This window comes from Wasmannia auropunctata, unplaced genomic scaffold, assembly GCF_000956235.1.
Source record: "Wasmannia auropunctata unplaced genomic scaffold, wasmannia.A_1.0 LD335736.1, whole genome shotgun sequence".
NCBI classification, from domain to species: Eukaryota; Metazoa; Arthropoda; class Insecta; order Hymenoptera; family Formicidae; genus Wasmannia; species Wasmannia auropunctata.
In genome coordinates this window covers 630,194-648,238 of record NW_012027154.1, presented here as the reverse complement: position 1 = coordinate 648,238, position 18,045 = coordinate 630,194, and the positions used below count along the sequence as shown (strand labels likewise).

Below are 18,045 nucleotides of genomic sequence, written 5' to 3'. Positions count from 1 at the left end.
AATGAGATCTTGACGAGAATTTTCAATAATCTTGATCTTGATGTGGTAAATCTCGATATTGATCTCGAATATTATAAGTAATCCCGATCTCGAATCTCGTCTCGATTTCGAGACGAGATCGAGACGAGATCGAGATTTATCTCGTCTCGTGCGCATCTCTAGACAGGTCGAAGGAGGGCGGGAAGCCTCCGGAAATGATATAGGCGGCGGTTAGACCGGTATCGCGGCGGTTAGACAATCATTCGGCGGCGACATTCGCGGAGGACGTCTCTATCGGTGGAAGACTGCGCACGGCGCGAGCTAAATTTGGAAGCGGCGAGATTCCTCATCGATCTCGGGCTCGTTCGAGCGCCATTCATAGCGTGCATCGTCTTCGAACGATCGAACCGCCACAAATTCATTTGCATTTATTTTAAATAAAATTCACATTGATCTACAGATGCAATTACTCAATCTTTCATTTGACAAATTGGCTAAAAATCTTAGAGAACACATAACGTATTATAAAATAAAGAAAAATAGAAATTTTCTAATATTCATGTGTAAATGTTGTTTTATTAAAATTTAAGATAGCTGAAAAAGGAATGTGAGTGAAATCACAAAAATATTTATACGATTTGGAATCGACCAACCAACAATTTCATTACTAAAATTCATTAAAATTCATATTGTTGTTGAAAAGTAAATTTATACCGTTTAAAAAATAGCGAGACATGGTCTATTTTGGCCGGTATTTATAGTCGGTTCTCACATTTAAGACAATCTTAAGACGTCATAATCACAGGGGTGTATTAGTATCTTAAGATGTTACTTAAGATAGTCTTGAAATAAGAACGGACTTTAAATACTTTATTGTGAAAAAAAACTTGCATTTGTTATCCGACGCATTAACACAGAAATAATTTTGGACACGTATTGTCTATGCCTGCAATAAAATCAGACAAGAGAGAATCAAATAACTCTGTACTGAGACGATGGCGGCAACACTGTTGCAAACTTTAACCCTTTATTTATCGACGTCGTTGCACAATAATGGTTAATACGTAATTTTAATCGAGCATTACAACGTAGCAACGTTGTAATAAGTATAACGCCTTATCGCGATGACAAATCGATAGATCATCTCCGCGCGGTTGCGTACACGCGCCAGGGTATCGCTATAGGGTGTTTCGCACTCACCTGTACTCGCTGTCGATGTCGATCTTGTTTCCGCTGCCGCCTCTCCAGTTCCTCCTTCCTCTCGATCAGCGACCTTATCTCGACAGCCGCCACGGGAGCCGTCGTATCGTCGGTCATGCTGCCGCACGAGGGTAATCTTCTCAACGTAGAAATCGACTCCTCCTCCCCCTCGCTGTAACTCTCTACCAGGAGTTCGGAGTCGCTCTGAAAGTGAATTAATTTCGAATAATGAACCATGCGATCGGATTTAACGAATTGAAAATTCCGAAAAGGGAAAGTCCCGTTCTTTTGCTTTAACATTTCGTAATTGTTCTTTACATGATTTTAAAAACTTTGCGATATTTTGTGCGATACTCATTTTTATAGTTATATGTGAGATTAATTAAAGATAATTTTAAAATAGACTACAGTCGTTTTTTTTTGCTGCTTTCAGAAAATCGGATTTGTGGAGCTCCAAGCGCGCTGAATGCGTTTTCTTTAGAAAGAGGGGGAGCAGGGACTAGATTTACGACAGTACCTGTGTCGGCGGCGAACTCGGCGAACTCGTGCTCGAAGCCTCGACCACGGAAACATATTCGCTGACGCCGGTCTCGCTTTTCTGCAATTTCAGCACCGGTGTCTCCAAACCGCACAAGAACACTTGACCGAAGAAGAGGATCTTGCTTATCCTGAGGCACATCTGAGCCACTTCCTGAAAACGCGTCGCGAGTTTACCCATGTAACCCGTGGAAGTCGTGCGACCGCGGGCGAATATTCCGGTACAACCACTGGTATACTTAAAACTCCTTCCGGCACTTTGAAATATCTCGAGACAGGTGACTCTGTTTTAAGCTCGTTTGAAGTTTGTTCAACGAGCTTAAAACAATAAGCAACGATAAAATCAACAATGAAAAGCACATGTCTCATAGATACGTATATCAGTGAAATTACCGAAGACGTAACGCAACGTAAATTACCATGTCTTCCGTTTTCTCCACGTAGCAAGGATCCTGAGGATTCAACATGAGAGGAGTGAATCCAGCCAGCGTGATATCTTCCGGTAGTTTTACGAGCTCCAAGTCTGAAATAAAACGTAGAAATCCGGTATACATCATTCATGCACGAGGATCGAAGCACCTTGTACAAAGTTTCACGTTCGTGCCAAATCAGATTCTCTTTCGGAAGCATACGAATAGACCCTGAATTTACGCGACCGACGCATAAAGATCCGTATCGCGTATCGCGAAAGGAGCTCAGACGTTTATGCACCGCGATTTAGAATTTGATAAAGTGCGTGATTGCATTCTGACGAATCCGCTGCCTTTCACGTCCGGCATTAAGATTTTATTATACAATGCAGTATACAAACGCAGATAATCATCAACAATAAAATTGCATTTCATAATAAAATTGTATAATTGTAATTGTTGGATATTTTTTCGTATAAAGAAAATTTGCATCTATATTCTAAAAAATTTATTAGAGAATTCGGTTGGACGCACTAGTGCGCGCTGGTGCATATTACAGTCGTTGGCGCGTGTAAAGTGTTGTACGGTGATATAATCTGAGTGTAAGAGTAAAATGCAAATATTTCAATTATAATATATTTTATCAAACAGCACAATAAAGTATACGGAGAGAATTTTCTTTTAAAATTTACCCTGAAAATCATGTTAATCGTGGGACGCGCATAGTATTTTGACAAATTTTATGTGATTTCTGTTTTTTTATTGTGCACTACAATAAAATTGTTATAGTATATATTTAAAAAAATAGTGAAAATTACATAAAATTCTTCGAATATTAATTATACGATTAACATGATTTTCAGCGTAAATTTTAAAATAAAATTCTCTCCGTGTATGTTACGAATTGCACGGTTTAACACACACATCTTTATGCCAATTTGTCATGACTTTAATGTACTAGTGCACACTGTGTGTCCAACCAAATTCGTTATATATTAAGCAAATATAACGCGCGTGCAAAAAAAAGCGAATAAACAATTTCCTTCAGTGCAAACTTACTGTCGCGTTGCGGATACTATCGGCGCCATTCGCACTCATCGAAATAAGTTTATTCTTGCGCGGTTTAACACACACATCTTTATGTCAATTTGTCATGACTTTAATGTACTAGTGCACACTGGTGTGTCCAGCCAAATTCGCTATATATTAAGTAAATATAAACGCGCGTGCAAAAAAAAGCAAATGAACAATTTCCTTCAGTGCGAACTTACTGTCGCGTTGCGGATACCATCGGCGCCGTTCGCATTCATCGAAATAAGTTTATTCATTTGTGTTCATTCGCACTCGTTTACTTCTAGAATCCGGTTTTAAATGCAAATAAGCCAGAAATATTGTTTAAATTAAAACAGTTAATAACAAACAAATTCGATTAATCGTTAATGATTTCGGGGTGGCATACATCAGTGGCGTTAACGAAAGGTTGAGATCGGATTATGGCTTTGATAAACTTATTAATTCTAGTCAGCCATGTGATCAGCCATACCTCTCACCGATACGTGCGTAATGATATTCACTATGAGCAATGCGTATTGACGTCCGCACATACGTACTCGGTTTAGAGGTAAGTGTACCGCGAGCAAGGACGCGCCGCGAAACTGGAACGCTCGTTTCCAGCCGACCGGACCCGTTCGAAGACCCAGTTCGAGACCGAACTCGCGATCACGTCTAGTGTCTGTCAAAAATAGAAAAATTCGCCGTGCTCTGCTCGCGTAGGAGCGCACGCATTTCGCAACCGATCTTGAAGTTCCGGTCTGCCAATGATCGTTGACAACTGCTACATAGCGAACAATCGACCGTAAATTCGTTGCAAAGTCGACAGAATGAAATGTTTTTTAGTATCGAAGAATATAAGAATCTAACCCTCAACATTTTCGCGATAGATAATGTGGCGCTATCATCTTTAAATATTTGAGAACCATTAATTCTCGAGTAATATTCTTTTCAAACTAAAATTAGCTCCCTCCCCCCCCCCCTAAAAAAAAAGATTTTAGCTGTGCTATTTTAAAGAGTTCATCTCTAGGATGTTCAGTTTAGAATGATAAATTATCATAATTTTTATGCTTGAAAAACTTAACGCCGCTCCGGCTGGACGTATCGTAAACGATACGTGCTAAATTCGTGCGGACGTGGTCGCCGAAAAATCTGCGAGAGAGTCAGGTCATCTTCGGTGGCGAGGTCTGCACGTGAATGGGCTTCGGGGCAATGCAATTTGTGTATTCATAACATGCACGCGGCATGCATATAGTGGCGATGTGGCTCGCACGCACGCTGAAAGACCATTGGCCATACGCTAGTAAATGCGGCTGCAAGAGAATGGCATTGCAGTGGTCATGTCGAACGTATTCACCGTTACGCAACCGTCGCGCCAGCTATCTACGGGTCAACAGACCGGGCACCGACTTCGCCGACTTCGAGGAACGCGACTTTTTCGATTAAGTCTGGTCCAGGTCAGCTCGCGAGAATCGCTCGCATCGCTATCGAGCGTTTCGACCGGTTGCCATTTCTCTCGCTGTTCACACGCGCTTAATCAGCGTGAACATCGAAAAATGAACGTCGTCATCGAAATACAGTAATACGTAATGGATTTTATTAGTACTAGTTACTAATAATTTACCGGGGTGAGACGAGATGTATGTATTTAAGTTTCCCGCTAAAAATAAAATATTTTAGATATTCTAGACAGTAAAATATTAAGATTAAATTAACATAAAAATCTTTTTTAGAGAACTTTTATTTTTATTTTCTGTTTGGGAATGTCTTTGTCAAGTGAGATATCGAAAAATTAAATCTTTAGAAAAATAATGGTTCTTATATCTAATAATGCTAGGAAATTTGTTAACATTTTTAATTATCTTTATTCGAATTATTCAAGTTTCAATTTTCCCAACAGTGATAATGAACTGATTTTTCCAATCTTGTAAATCAAATAATGTTACTATTTTCAGATGTTTCGATATATTAGTTTCTGGATCAAATATACATTTCGTACAACTTCAACAACTCTACTACCAGAATGTGAAGACAATTGAATTATTACTGCCATTTTCGTCAATCTTTATGTGGCGTATAAATGATGATTCTGGCGACTTTTTAATTCATTCTAACACGTTTCTCTTTAGATAAAACAATCGGCGATGTCGTGCGCAAAAATTCCGCAGAAAACAGTTCGAAATATTTCCTTACCTTCTTCGCGATCCTCCGTATCTTTGCCTTGAATCAGAGTCGTCCTGGTGTAATTTAATTTCTCTAGAAGATTCACCATTGTCGCTAATCTGCTCCACGCATCTCCCGGTGGTCTGTACAAACGAAAAGATCGAGTTAAGCCTCGTCTTCGTGATGATATTCATTAAAAGTAGTTGAAATCCGAAGGAATCACAGGTCCACATCACGATAAAAGTCTATCGCGATTTAACAAGACTTGGATGAATTCCATCATTCTGCTAATACATAATTCAAAAGTAAGAACGAGGAAAAAATTCGATAATAATATGGTTTAACGTTGAATTCCTTCTGAACGATTAGCTCGCTTCGAAGATTAAATTATCGAGCAGTGATTTATGATGTGCGCCACACTGAAACGATATAATGATCTTTAATTCCCCAAATTATTTTTTTTTTTTTTACTTTCTAACATTGCGCCTGACGTCACATTGGCGTCGAGGGGGCCGACGAACTTTTTACTCGAGAGATAATATTCGGGACTAATTTTCTACGGGTTTCAGATTCCTCATTATTGTTTTTGTACGAGTGACGGCATAAATGCCCGAGAATTCGTGAGGCTACCGGCTGTGCAAACAACACTTGCTTAAACATTTGCTTATGAAAAAAAGAAATAATCGGGTAAATTGCTACTTGATTTTCTTCGCTACCGGCTCTACCTGGCGTGTACCTTGACACGAGATAAATATTTTTGGGTTCTGGATCATTCGTCACGCGACGAATTCTTGTCACAAGGGTACAATTACCGCGCGTTCGACGTGACCGAGGCTCCCGATGAAATTCCATTTGCCGAAAAAAAATACAGTGTATAGATTTCGATGCGCCGCACGAAAATGCATCGGGAGATACTCTCGGAGATTCGCGTGGCTCTTCCGCGTGGTCGCCGCACGAAACGCACGTTGAATTTTCGCATGCCTTCGCGTGACCGTGGGACGTGGCGCGATTTCGCGTATTTACGGTGAGATACATATATTCGAAGATACGCGAATGGGGCGCGATTAAAAGAACGACCGGCTGATAAAATTTATATCCCGAATATTTGTGGCGCGCGCGGGAGAAAAGGTGGAGTGAAAAGGAGACGCGGGTCTCCGGCGCACGAATATGATATATCCCCGCGCGACTATTCATTATCAGTGTCGAGAATTACATATTGGAAATTATTGCGGCAGGGGGACCCGCGCGTAATGCGCGCGGTGGACGATAATAATAATAGATCACGGATTTATACATTTAATGTACTTCGTATGACCGGCGGCGGCTCGTTCCACCAGCGTTATTAATGATCTACCCGCGGCAGGGCATACGTTTCCATTTGCCACTTCCGTATTACTGTAAAGCCAAAGTCGCTCGTTCAATTAATTCTTTCGTTGCGCATAGCGGGGCTCTAAGATCGCGCAAATTCACACTGTACAAAACAAGAGCATTTAAAAGAATTGTAATACCGGAAATAACGGTTATATTCTGTGTATTAATGCTTCTTCGCCGAGTAAAGCGACATTACTTATTGCCCTCGCCTCGAATTACAAAAGAACGTACCTGACCGTAAATTTTTCGCGTGTAAACGCCGCGCGAACGTGCACATACGGAATCTTAATGACACACGCACGACCGCGATGACGACGCGCCAAAGACGAACACGTGAGAATCGCGAGGTGGAATTTCACCGATCGCTTAATTTCGTGCGACAGAGCAAAAGTGCAAGGGGGTTTCCGGCACGATTAATCGACCGATGTCGTTAAAGGTCATCGGTTAATCGCGGTCTGCCATGGAATTCTCGCCGCGCCGTCGCGAAATCCGCGTCCGCGTCCGCGTCGAATCGTTGCGCGCCGCTCCAAGTGCAACGACGATCAAGATCGAGAGAGAATCGGCGATCGCGCATCCCGCGCTGCGCGCGGCGTCCTTGCCAAGGAAACGCTTGACTCACGTAATTGTTAATCGCTAACGAGCAACAATGATTAACCTATTCCAGCCAGATAGTAGCTGTTGGTTACACAAAAAAAAATCCCGTGTTTCTCGAGACCGACGTCGCGAGAGAGAAAGAGAGAGACAGAGAGCAAGAAAGAGAGGAAGAGAGAAGAGGGAGCCTTGAGGCTCATTTAATGGACAGTAGATTGCATCAGTCGGACAAGCGTGACTCTCGCGCTCTTATCCCCCCCCCTCCCCCCCCTCTCTCTCTTCTATCTCTATCTCTGTCTTTTTTACTGTGTGCTTCTTATTCTTCTTTTATTTTATCTCATTAGCGAAACTCGCGCCGAGAAGCGACGACGCGCCGTGCGTCGATAAGATGAACGGCGCACTACTCTCTCTTTCTTTCGCTTCTCTCATCTTCTCTGCGAGCGCGCACGAAGCGCGCACCAAAAGTATTCGCTCACGTTTGCGTATGATCAATTCGAGAGACGCGCCGAGAGACCCGGCCCCCTTTATGAAATGCTGGTCCGCGCGGGGCTCTCGAGCATCGCAGGGCATCGGGATTTCCTCGTGCTCTAAGGTCCCTTATTTAGCGGCGTGACTCAGCACGGGGCACGCCAGAATTCGGGGACCCAACGAGATTCGCGCGCGCGTGCGAAAAGGTAAAGCTCAAATAAAAATCCATTATTCCCATAAGTTCAGCAGGTAGAAAATCATCAGATAAAATTGAATTAACAAATCGTAAAATGCTATTCTCAAAAGCGTCATTTCAATATGTTTAACATGTTAAAATCCATAATATTAATTTTTTTCTTAAAACACCTTTTTATTACTTATTCACTTTAACTATTTAATTTTTTTTTAAGACTTTTTAATTAGAAATTGTATTACACATTAAACATGTTAATTACTCGTTCTAATAGATAACATTTCTTTTCATTGATACTTTTTAATATTGCACATATTCCAGCATTAAAGCATAAACAAAAATTCCATGTCTGTCTTCAGAAGAAAACAGCATAGATGCAGCGATTTACGATTATCTCTTAATTAGCTCTCTACTGATAATTTATAGAACTTCCTAAATACCGTCAATATATTTTAGGAAGTTCTATAAATTAACGTGACACTTTAGTATCTTGCGCCAGTGACCTGCGTGACGACACGCTGATCCGTTTCTTTCCCTCTTTTTCGGAAAATTCGTCAATCAAATTGCGGCAGCGGTGCAAGAATTATAAATTAGGAACGGAGCGGGAGGACATTACAATCACGAACACGTGTCGCGCCACGGGAACGTCGTCCGGCCGCCGCGGGTGTCGCGACGTCTTTACTCGCGAGTTTCTCACACACCGCGTGCGATCCGCCGAGTGCATCACCGCGCGGGGAAATTAATAGTCCGATACAACAGCCATAATTCAAAACACCTCAAGTGTCAACCTGAATTAATAGTCGCTACGCGCAGCTGCGACGAATGCCCGTGGCCGAATGGCGGCGCGCGCGGAGTTGGCGAAAGCCACCCTACAAATCTCCGTCTCTATCTCTCTTTCCTTCGGCGGCTTCGGAGGAGAATTAATCCGTTTCGACGAAAGCGCAATGTGAACCAATCGTGTTTCGCGCGCGTCCACGGGAGGGAGGGGGGGAGGGGGAGGGTTGCGCGAAAAACCGGCGCTCTTCCCTCGTTGAAATTAGAGCCGATGCGGTAATAATTAAAGCGGGACAGTATATAACTTATGCATTCGCGACGAATGCGAAAGAAGCGTGGTAGAAATAGTGCCGCGGGAACCTGTGCACACACGGCGCGCGCGTCTCGCGAGAGAGATCGAGCCTCGATACGATGCGCGATGCAGCGGTCGACCGTGACCTACGCCACGCTCACTTCCATCACCTCTCCCCCTCCCTCCCATCCTCCCTCGTGTGAGATATCGGCTCTCGCTAGGAACACGCTCACGTCTATTAAGCTGGCACAGCCGATCGAATGAAATGTATAGAAGTATTTAATACCCTCTTGTTGTCGATTTGTCGCACCGTCCCGCCGATTTTGCACGTCACTTCGTTAAAAACAGAGTAGCGTCAGCTTAAATTCGAAGATATCGCGCAGACGTACGAAAAAAAAGTCGTGAAAGATTCTTGAGCGTCAGAGTGCTTCAGGCGTCCTCAGATGAGTCTGGTTATAATTTATCTCGCTAGTCAAATATGATTAGACCCCGACATGATCGGTAGCATCTTCGCACCGCTAATGATCTCTCTCGCTCGCAGAATCGAAATTATCCCAAGGCCAGACGTCGGTGAGCACGACCGCGTTACATGCTAAATGTTTTGTACTTCGTTCGTTGCGCGACAGCTACGATCCCGGGGCTAAAGACGTTTCGGATAACAATTATTTTCAAATTAATATCGTCTTTCGTAATAATCTACCAAATCGTAGAAAGACTTCGAGGCGTATTCGAAAATGATTGATTTCAGAATCTGTAGTGTTTACCGAATGCTGTAAGATAGGGACGACAAAGTCGCTTAATTGCAAAGCTATCATTAAGTACAACATTCTTTTAGTCACATTATATACATTCTTAAATTTGAATATTCTATAAAAAAAAATTAAAATTATCTATTTAAAGCTAAAAAATTATATTTAATTTACATAATTGTTCGAATTATTGTGTGTATTATATCATATCTTTTTCGTTAATTATCGTTTAATAAAGTACCTTAATTATCGAGCAAATAATTATTCAGCTCAAATAGCTAACAAGGATACGTGTAAATTATTCCAAGTGACAATTATTAATAAACGGATTCTTAAAGCCCTCTCTTGAGTCTCTCGTGATTCATCATCTCCGGCATTGCACGCTGGCCTCAATAAATGCAAATTTTTATACAGCGCAAATTCCTCTGTAAACGTTGCACTCGCTGCAAGCCAAGCGGGCCAATTCGAACCACACAAACCACAAAACCGCAGAATCGGCAACTTCGAGATATATCGAATATTTCTGCTGCACGCTATACAATCCTACACGCGACATTCGTTTTCACGTGCTGGCGTCTAACTTTAATCCCGAAGGTATGACTTCGCGACGCGCGCGGTTAACATGCGCCACAACAAAGTTGTAATTAATCCAAGACAGGGGCCAGTGCATAAGCCAAACGAAATTTATGTTGCGAAACAATATAAAGAGATTAGAGATACGCCAAGCCGAGCACTGTATACGGTGACTAAAGGCCGCGTACGGGCAAATCTCATTTCCTTTATTAAGTTTAAGATTAAGAAACTTACCCGACTCTGTAATCCGTGCAAGACGGCGGAGGATTCCAAATGGTGCTGTGGCAGAGCATCCAGTCGCACCAGATCTGCAGAAACAAACGTAAACGTCGTAATTTATAGTCCGTTAAATTTCAAATCACCATGTGTAAAAGGGATTAACGTCCGTCGAAATGTCGATGCTGCTAGGCAGGCAATCCTTTTAATGACAACATTTTTAATAAGAATTAACTTTTCGAAATGTTTCAATTTATAACCTACACTCAAAGAGAAGTAATGAAAAGTTGACGTTAAAAGAAAATGCAAGCGTATTTTTAAACAATTATTTCTTGATAATAAAAAGATTACGCGCCGAAGAGAATAACATCGCGAAAGATTACTAAAATTAATAAAAACATTTAAATAGTAGTTATGTAAGAGGAGCCGAGCAAAAGTTTCAACTATTTCGAGTCGAGGACATTCTCGGATTATTTTCTCTTCCTTAATATAACGGCGACCTATTTGAGGAAGATGCTCCTTCCAAGATTTTTATTTCCGCCGATTTTTATTTACAGTCTTATCAAATTTTTAACTGTCGGAGAACGCGCGAAAGTATATCTCGCTATTTATAGACACTCCCGCTTTTTTCATCAAGCACGTCCATCCATCCTCATAAAGTGAAACATATTCCAGCGGCCTTGTATCGCGTCTACTTTATCGGCAATATTAATGGTCTCACCTCAGTCGTAAGCGCGAGTCCAGCTATTATTCCTTGTATCAGCTCGCATTCCGATAGCAATCATTGTTTCTTTTTTTTTTTATTTTTTTTTATTTACATCTTCACATCTTTTTCTCGTTAGCCGAGAAATACGTAGTGACTGTGCAGACGCGCGCTAATTTCACGGCACGTATATTAGCAAAATATTTATTTAACGACGATTTAATGCCGTAAAATCGATAGTTACTCAGCAACAATCAGTGATCCGGCAAGACTGTACTACGTACTCTTTTAGCATAAGACTGACATTTAAGCACTTCATTTTAAGCATCCGCCTTCTTGGCTATTGATCTTATTCCTGCGACGTTGTGTAGCTAAATCGCGAAATTACCGTATCGTTTTACGATCGATCTTTTGTACGGCTTAATACCGAGTTAAGAAATCGATAACTTCAAGGTTTCGATCGCAGAACGATCATTAATCGATGAGACGTGCGCGCATATACAATGACGTGCGATAGGTGGATTAATTGCGAGCGTTGAGTTGCGTAATAAGTCGCGACGCGATCGGATCGGATTCTGGATCTGACATATCGGCCACCGGCGGATGCGTGGGTGCGAGAAACTCTCGCGACGCTCCATAAATTCTCCGGTGATTAAGCGCGTTCGAGTGCGGCGCGCGGTGACTGCGACAGCGATAGGAAGTGGAATCGGATCGAGCTGCCGAGTTGACGAAGAAAACGTCCCGGCGTCTTTCAGATTGATGCAGTCGCGGTCCGGACCGCAGTGATAATCAACCAGCGGCCTATACCATAAATTATCCCGTGGGAAGCGGCAGCGAATGAAATAACGCGAAGAACGTGCGGGATGAAAATTATTTTCTTTTTTTTTTTTATGAATATGCGCGTATTTGTATAATGACTCCCAAAACGTGAGAATATCACGATGTGACTAGCAAAAAGGTTGAGAGGTTGGCCGTCGCTGCGCTCCAGATCTAATTATTTCGTAATGGCGAGCGTACAGACGATGGACGTGATCGAGGCAACGTTTCGACTCGGAAATTGACTTACGCTCGCCGATTCGCGTCGCGAAACGCAATTAAGACTTCGCTCAACCGATACGTATTGATGGGGAAAAGGGCGGGAGGGGAGGGAGAAGTACCTTAATAGCCGGTAGAAGCACTTGGAGATCCTCGCCGACCACCAGCCTCGGTTCCTGCTCGCTATCTAGCTGAGCTTTCAGCAGATACACACCGCGCTCTAAGATCAGGCTGAACATCTGTAGCGACACGACGAGCGCCCGTTCTTGAACCTCCGATCTGTAACCTTGCTCCATCTGAGAATCTGCAAAAGATAAAAAATAATGCAACATAAATTCACGCGTCAATTTACATACCTACATGGACTTAAAAAATGACGCAATTTCATGAAAAAATATTAAATAATATAATAATATTATATATATCGCCTTGTACGTATTAAAACTATAAATATATAATTAAAATTTTTACGGTTGGGCACCTAAGATATAACTAAGGTTATATATATACATGAAAAGAACGATTTTGCTAGGTCTAAAAATTTTACTGAACGCAGATTTGAAAACAATTTTGGATCATCAAAATAATTGTGTTGGAAATTCAAACTGTTTGCTAGAATATCAAAACCTTTTACAGAAATGCCCACCATTTTTGTGTTTTCACCACAATTATTTTCAGATCTGCATCCAGCAAAATTTTTAGATCTTCCATCAAAAGCATTCTTTTCGTATAGTTAAGATATAATTAAATTTTTTATAGCTGTAGAATAATATCCTTTCTTTCGATCAACACCGTGGCTTTATTTCTCTCTCTTACGTATGCCCTATAAAAAAAAATTTACGTCTCGGGACTTATGATATTACAATCATCATATTCAAGCGAAAAATTTCCTCGAAACAACTTCATCTCTCATATAAGAATATCATCGGAAATCGTCAGGATCGTCACTGAAGACATCATTTCGATTGATTACGAACAACTGCTCGCGGTGAAAGGAAGGGAAAGAATGCGCGAGGGTGCATCCACTACGCGCGGGCAATATCCGGACGGCAAATTGGTGCTGATTGTTACGTTGGAGAGGGGGCAAAACGCGTAAGTTAATGCCGGTAGCGATCACGTTTCGGTGATGATGATGATGGCTGATCGGCGAGCAATCTATTCGGCCGCGTCGCGACCGGATTTGCCATCGGCGGCCGCGTGCGTTTTCTCTCTTCGGGACTGTCATTACGCGTTGTATCGAAGCTACGTGACGGGACGGGGCTCCCGGCGGATTCAGAGGAGCGAAGGTCACGGCGCAACCTTCCACTGCACCTACCTTCTACTTCCCTCTACTTCCTTCGAGTCATTTCTAGACCGTTTCTTGAAATGGTACCCTCGGAGGGCATTCACCGGTACTATATAACGAATCGATCCCATAGCAAAGGGAAACAATTCTCTCGGAAAGGTCAGGCGATATCATCTACGAGAGCAGTTTAATTTGCAGTAACGGAAGCGCCGGCCGAATATCGTCCCCTGTTCTTGAGGGAGGATAAGCCTTTAACTGACTTCGTCCGCTCAATTAGCCGTAAAAAAGTGCTATTTCGCTGTAAACGTAATTGTTTTAATTTCTTGAAGGTGCGCATGAGAAGAACGATTTTGCTGAATACAGATCTAAAAATAATTTTATTGGACATATCAAAATAATTTTGTTGGCAAAAATGATGAGTATTTTTATAAAACGTTTTGATATTCTAGTAATCAATTTGAATTTCTAACAAAATTATTTTCAGATCTGTATCCAGCAAAATTTTTAGACTTTCCAGCAAAATCGTTCTTTCCGTGTATTAAAAAAAAAGTGTCGAAAAATAGAGTTTCCCGTTGTCTCGCATGCTAATTTTCGATAATCGACATACAGACATTTTAACGTCGACTTCCGAGATGATATTTTATGCAGTTGCTTTCTGCAGTCTTAGCTGCCGGGATGCTACTACTTTGTGGACACCACGAATATTCACGCGAATATCATATATCTTCGGTGAAAGTCCCGTCGCTGCTTTGTGCATCTTTATTAGCGGGCTATAGCGAAGCTAATTAGATGAGCGTCGCTAACGATGGTGTAATGGATTCGTACAAGAACGCCACTTATCGTGACTACTGGCGTTTAAAACGCGGAAAACGAATAATGTATAGTGGGTACAGTAAGGTAGATACAAAATCCTCTCTATAGTATTTATCTCTTTAGATATTTATTATAAAAAAGAAGAAAGTTAGCTAAAGATCTCTTTGATATACTTACAGGATACATTGGAAATAAAACATAAAAAGCGTTACAATTACATGTAGATATATGTATGTATAATACATAAATTAGGAAATAAAATTTACAATTTCGGGAGTCCTGTTACTTTTATTATTATTTTTTTTTTCATATTAAGTAGATAGTAAAATAATTCGCATATGCAAAGGTACAATATACAAACACGTATGTATAATACATAAATTGAGACATAGAAAATGTATAATTTCGCGCGAGAGTCCTGTTACTTTTATCATCATCATATAAATTAGGTATGCAGTAAAAATCTAAAATAAAATTTGCATATGCCAAACGTCAATCCAAAAAAGGAAAGTGTATTATAGCCATAGGGAAATTACAACAACAGGTAGGACTTCGCATGCATTAGTCGTCCCTATTTTTCGCTTGCCATAAAAGAGTTGGCGGCAACTCCAAAGACGTCCGAACATTCCGCTCACGCGCGATAGTAAGGGCGTGATTTCGCGTGCGTGCGTGTATGTGTGACGCGAATTAACTCGGCAGAATAGAAGGCTAACACAAATCTAACAAGCGGGAGAGTAGCGCACCGTGCCACGTCCGTGCCATCCTCCATCAAGCGTCGTGCATACGCACAACAGCCATATTCGAAGGTAGACTCTGGCAGTTTAATTTATCGCGGACAGGGATAATAATTAGCGTTTAACCGCGAGGTCGCCCCCGAGAAAGCCCGTGTGGTCTTCTACTCATCGGGGGATTGGGAGGGGTGTAAAAGGTAATTAGTTAGAGGAAGATTTACAGGGAGAGGCTTTAACTAATTGCCACCGCGATCATTAGCAAAACTCAAGCGTATCGTCCCGCCGTCGACTCGTACGATTTCCTCGTCTTTCGCGCGAAAAAAAAAAGCGAAATCTAACTACGGATCGTTAATCCGCGAGTAGATGCACCACAACTGCTGACTATGCCGCAAAAATTGTAAAGAAAATATATATTACAGCAATTACATTATCGATGCAACACACTATCGAGATAGCAACAAATAATGTTGGCAAGTTTCTATCCGAAAATATACGAGTTACGCGATAATACTCCCTTACGAGCGTTGGCCAAGGCCAACGAACTTGGCAAAAGATGCGCACACTTCCTCTTATCGAGATCCCTAACTAATGAGGTAAACGCGACAACGAGATCCCGCGCGAAGCGAGAAGCGCTTTTAATGAAGCCGGTGGGTAAGTTCGGTCTTCCTGTTTCCCGGGCCGATATTAACGTCGCGAAAACGGACGGAATCGAGTTAGCGATCGCTGCGAGCGGATTTAATTCGATTATTAACGATTCTAGCAGACACCGCGCGCTTCTAATTCAATCGATTCGCGGCGCGTCACCGGGATATTGCGTTTTCACGAGATATATATTCTTCCTTAATTTTAAATGAAATAGAAACCCCGTTAAAAAAAGTTACACTTGCTCGTCCAAAATATAATGCAACACATAATTCACGAGCTCGTCAAGAGAGCATCGCGGTTTACGTTTCCACTTCTTCTTTGCTTTAAAGAATCTCAATTTTTTACGAGTTAGTTTCGTACGTTTACGTAATACCTACGTTCAGCAGAAAAATAAAAAAAAAAGATATTACCTCGGACGGTAATATTGCGTAATTCGTATTTAAACGTCTCCTTTCCCCATTACGCATTCCCCAATTTCCTTTTGTGGAGAGACTTGTTACGTTTTTAGTGCCCGTTTTTACATATCTCTTCGAGCATTCGAAAACGATCTTTTTTTTTCCTTCTTCTCTCTCGTCAGTGTTTTGATAGTTGTTGGGTCCTTAAGTGGTTAACGGTATGGATGGTAATAACCGATCGCTTGGCAGCAGTATCGACGATACCGTTGTCTTTGACGGATGAAACACGGGTTTTTTTTGTCGAACCCGGCAAATCCCGTGGTATGCGTATGGAGAGAACGCACTCGTTAATTCGGTTGCCGCCCCGTTCCTCTCTAATAACGGCTAGGGGGAATACGAGAGAGAGAGCTATTGTTTAAGGATAATCATATCTTAATGGCCGGCAAGAGAATGTAATGTATCGTTAAACGTAGCTGTAATATGCGAAGAGCAACGGGGTCCGCGCGAAGTGTAGGATGATTTTAATGGCAGCGAATATCTCGGCCGCGAGTGTTTTACGTATTATTTAAACAGAATTGCGCGCAAACGCCCGCACGCACGCGAATATATACGGACGCGTGGAGCAGCTGCGGCCGCTCGTTTTGCGGTTTAACGTTTCAATCCCCGCTACTGCGTTCTACCCGCATTTATCGTGCGTTGTACCCTCCAAGTCGTTAACGGCTATTATAGAGATATTACGCGACTCGCACGATACCGCACGATACTGCGACTTCAATCCAAAAGGAAATATGTTTTTCGCGAGTATTGCCTAAGATAAGAGAGCATCCACGACGTTAATTAACTCGTAAAATAGGTATCGATATCTAGCTAGAGGGATCAATTTAATTTAATACGATACCTATTTTAACGTTAATACAATTTCGCGTAGGATATATTTCAAGAATTTCATTGCGGAATATTTATTCCTCTGACACAATATCTGGCGTGTATTAGAAAACAATATCTTTCCTTTCAACGCGAGAGAATTTGTAATCCTATTCTTTATCTTGAAATAATTTGCTTCAAAGCAGATCAGTCATCCGAAAAAATAAAATGTATATAAATTGCAATATATATTTCATAACATTTATTGAATATATCATAATTTACAACAGGGACTTATTATATCTAGATTAATGTTTCCTTATTAAAATTAACACTCCGCGTTTTGCCACGTTCGAGTAATATATTGTTCAACGATCAAGTCATAATCGCGCAGCTTTTACACTCAATTAGTTACCTGATAGAAACAAAAAACCGTGCGTCACAAGATTAAATTGTTCGAATTTCTCTCGCTGTTCAGACGTACGTCTTTCTATTCCGAGCGGCTTGAGATTCGAACAGGCCGCGTCGCGACGTGTTTCAACGTACAAAGATACAACATTGCGCAATGAATTTAGCACTGACCGACCCCGTGGTAATGCCTTTCGAACGACGTACGCGGACCGCCCGGAGGTAAAGGTGATGAGGTACGAGCGCGCCCGTGAATAATCGGGCATAGGTGAATTCTCGCCGTCGACCTTCGCGCGCGCGCGCCGTTTACATCGCACTAATCACGCTAGTAGATTAATGGGTTCTCCTCATTAAGACCGGGCCCGGCGTAATCGTCATTTTATTAGTCATTTTATCGGTGCACTCGCGTGCGCGCACGCGCGCCCGCGCACATTTTCCAGCGGTAATATCCCGCTCGTGTCACATTACCATACTATTAACATAGTGCATACCTCGCGGCAACGGTTCAACGACTTTAACCCCTTTCATTGCCCGCGGCTGCGTTATTGCGTACATTAACTTTTAACTTAATTTCCGGCGGTCCGAACACGCGCCTCATTC

At 41.9% G+C, this 18,045-nt stretch overlaps 1 protein-coding gene across 1 annotated transcript in view; it reads right to left on the bottom strand.

The window, feature by feature from the left end:
• The window catches only part of LOC105456272 (telomerase-binding protein EST1A-like), a gene marked incomplete at its 3' end in the record, with an annotated part of 85,637 nt that overhangs the window by 24,600 nt on the left and 42,992 nt on the right, over positions 1–18,045 (bottom strand). The window contains exons 19-24 of the mRNA XM_011700217.1: positions 12,427–12,608; positions 10,585–10,658; positions 5,370–5,482; positions 2,136–2,239; positions 1,697–1,870; positions 1,180–1,383 (exon numbers count right to left, since the gene is read on the bottom strand). Of these exons, the coding sequence (XP_011698519.1) occupies positions 1,180–1,383; positions 1,697–1,870; positions 2,136–2,239; positions 5,370–5,482; positions 10,585–10,658; positions 12,427–12,608 (851 nt within the window). The remainder of the gene's footprint in view (positions 1–1,179; positions 1,384–1,696; positions 1,871–2,135; positions 2,240–5,369; positions 5,483–10,584; positions 10,659–12,426; positions 12,609–18,045) is intronic.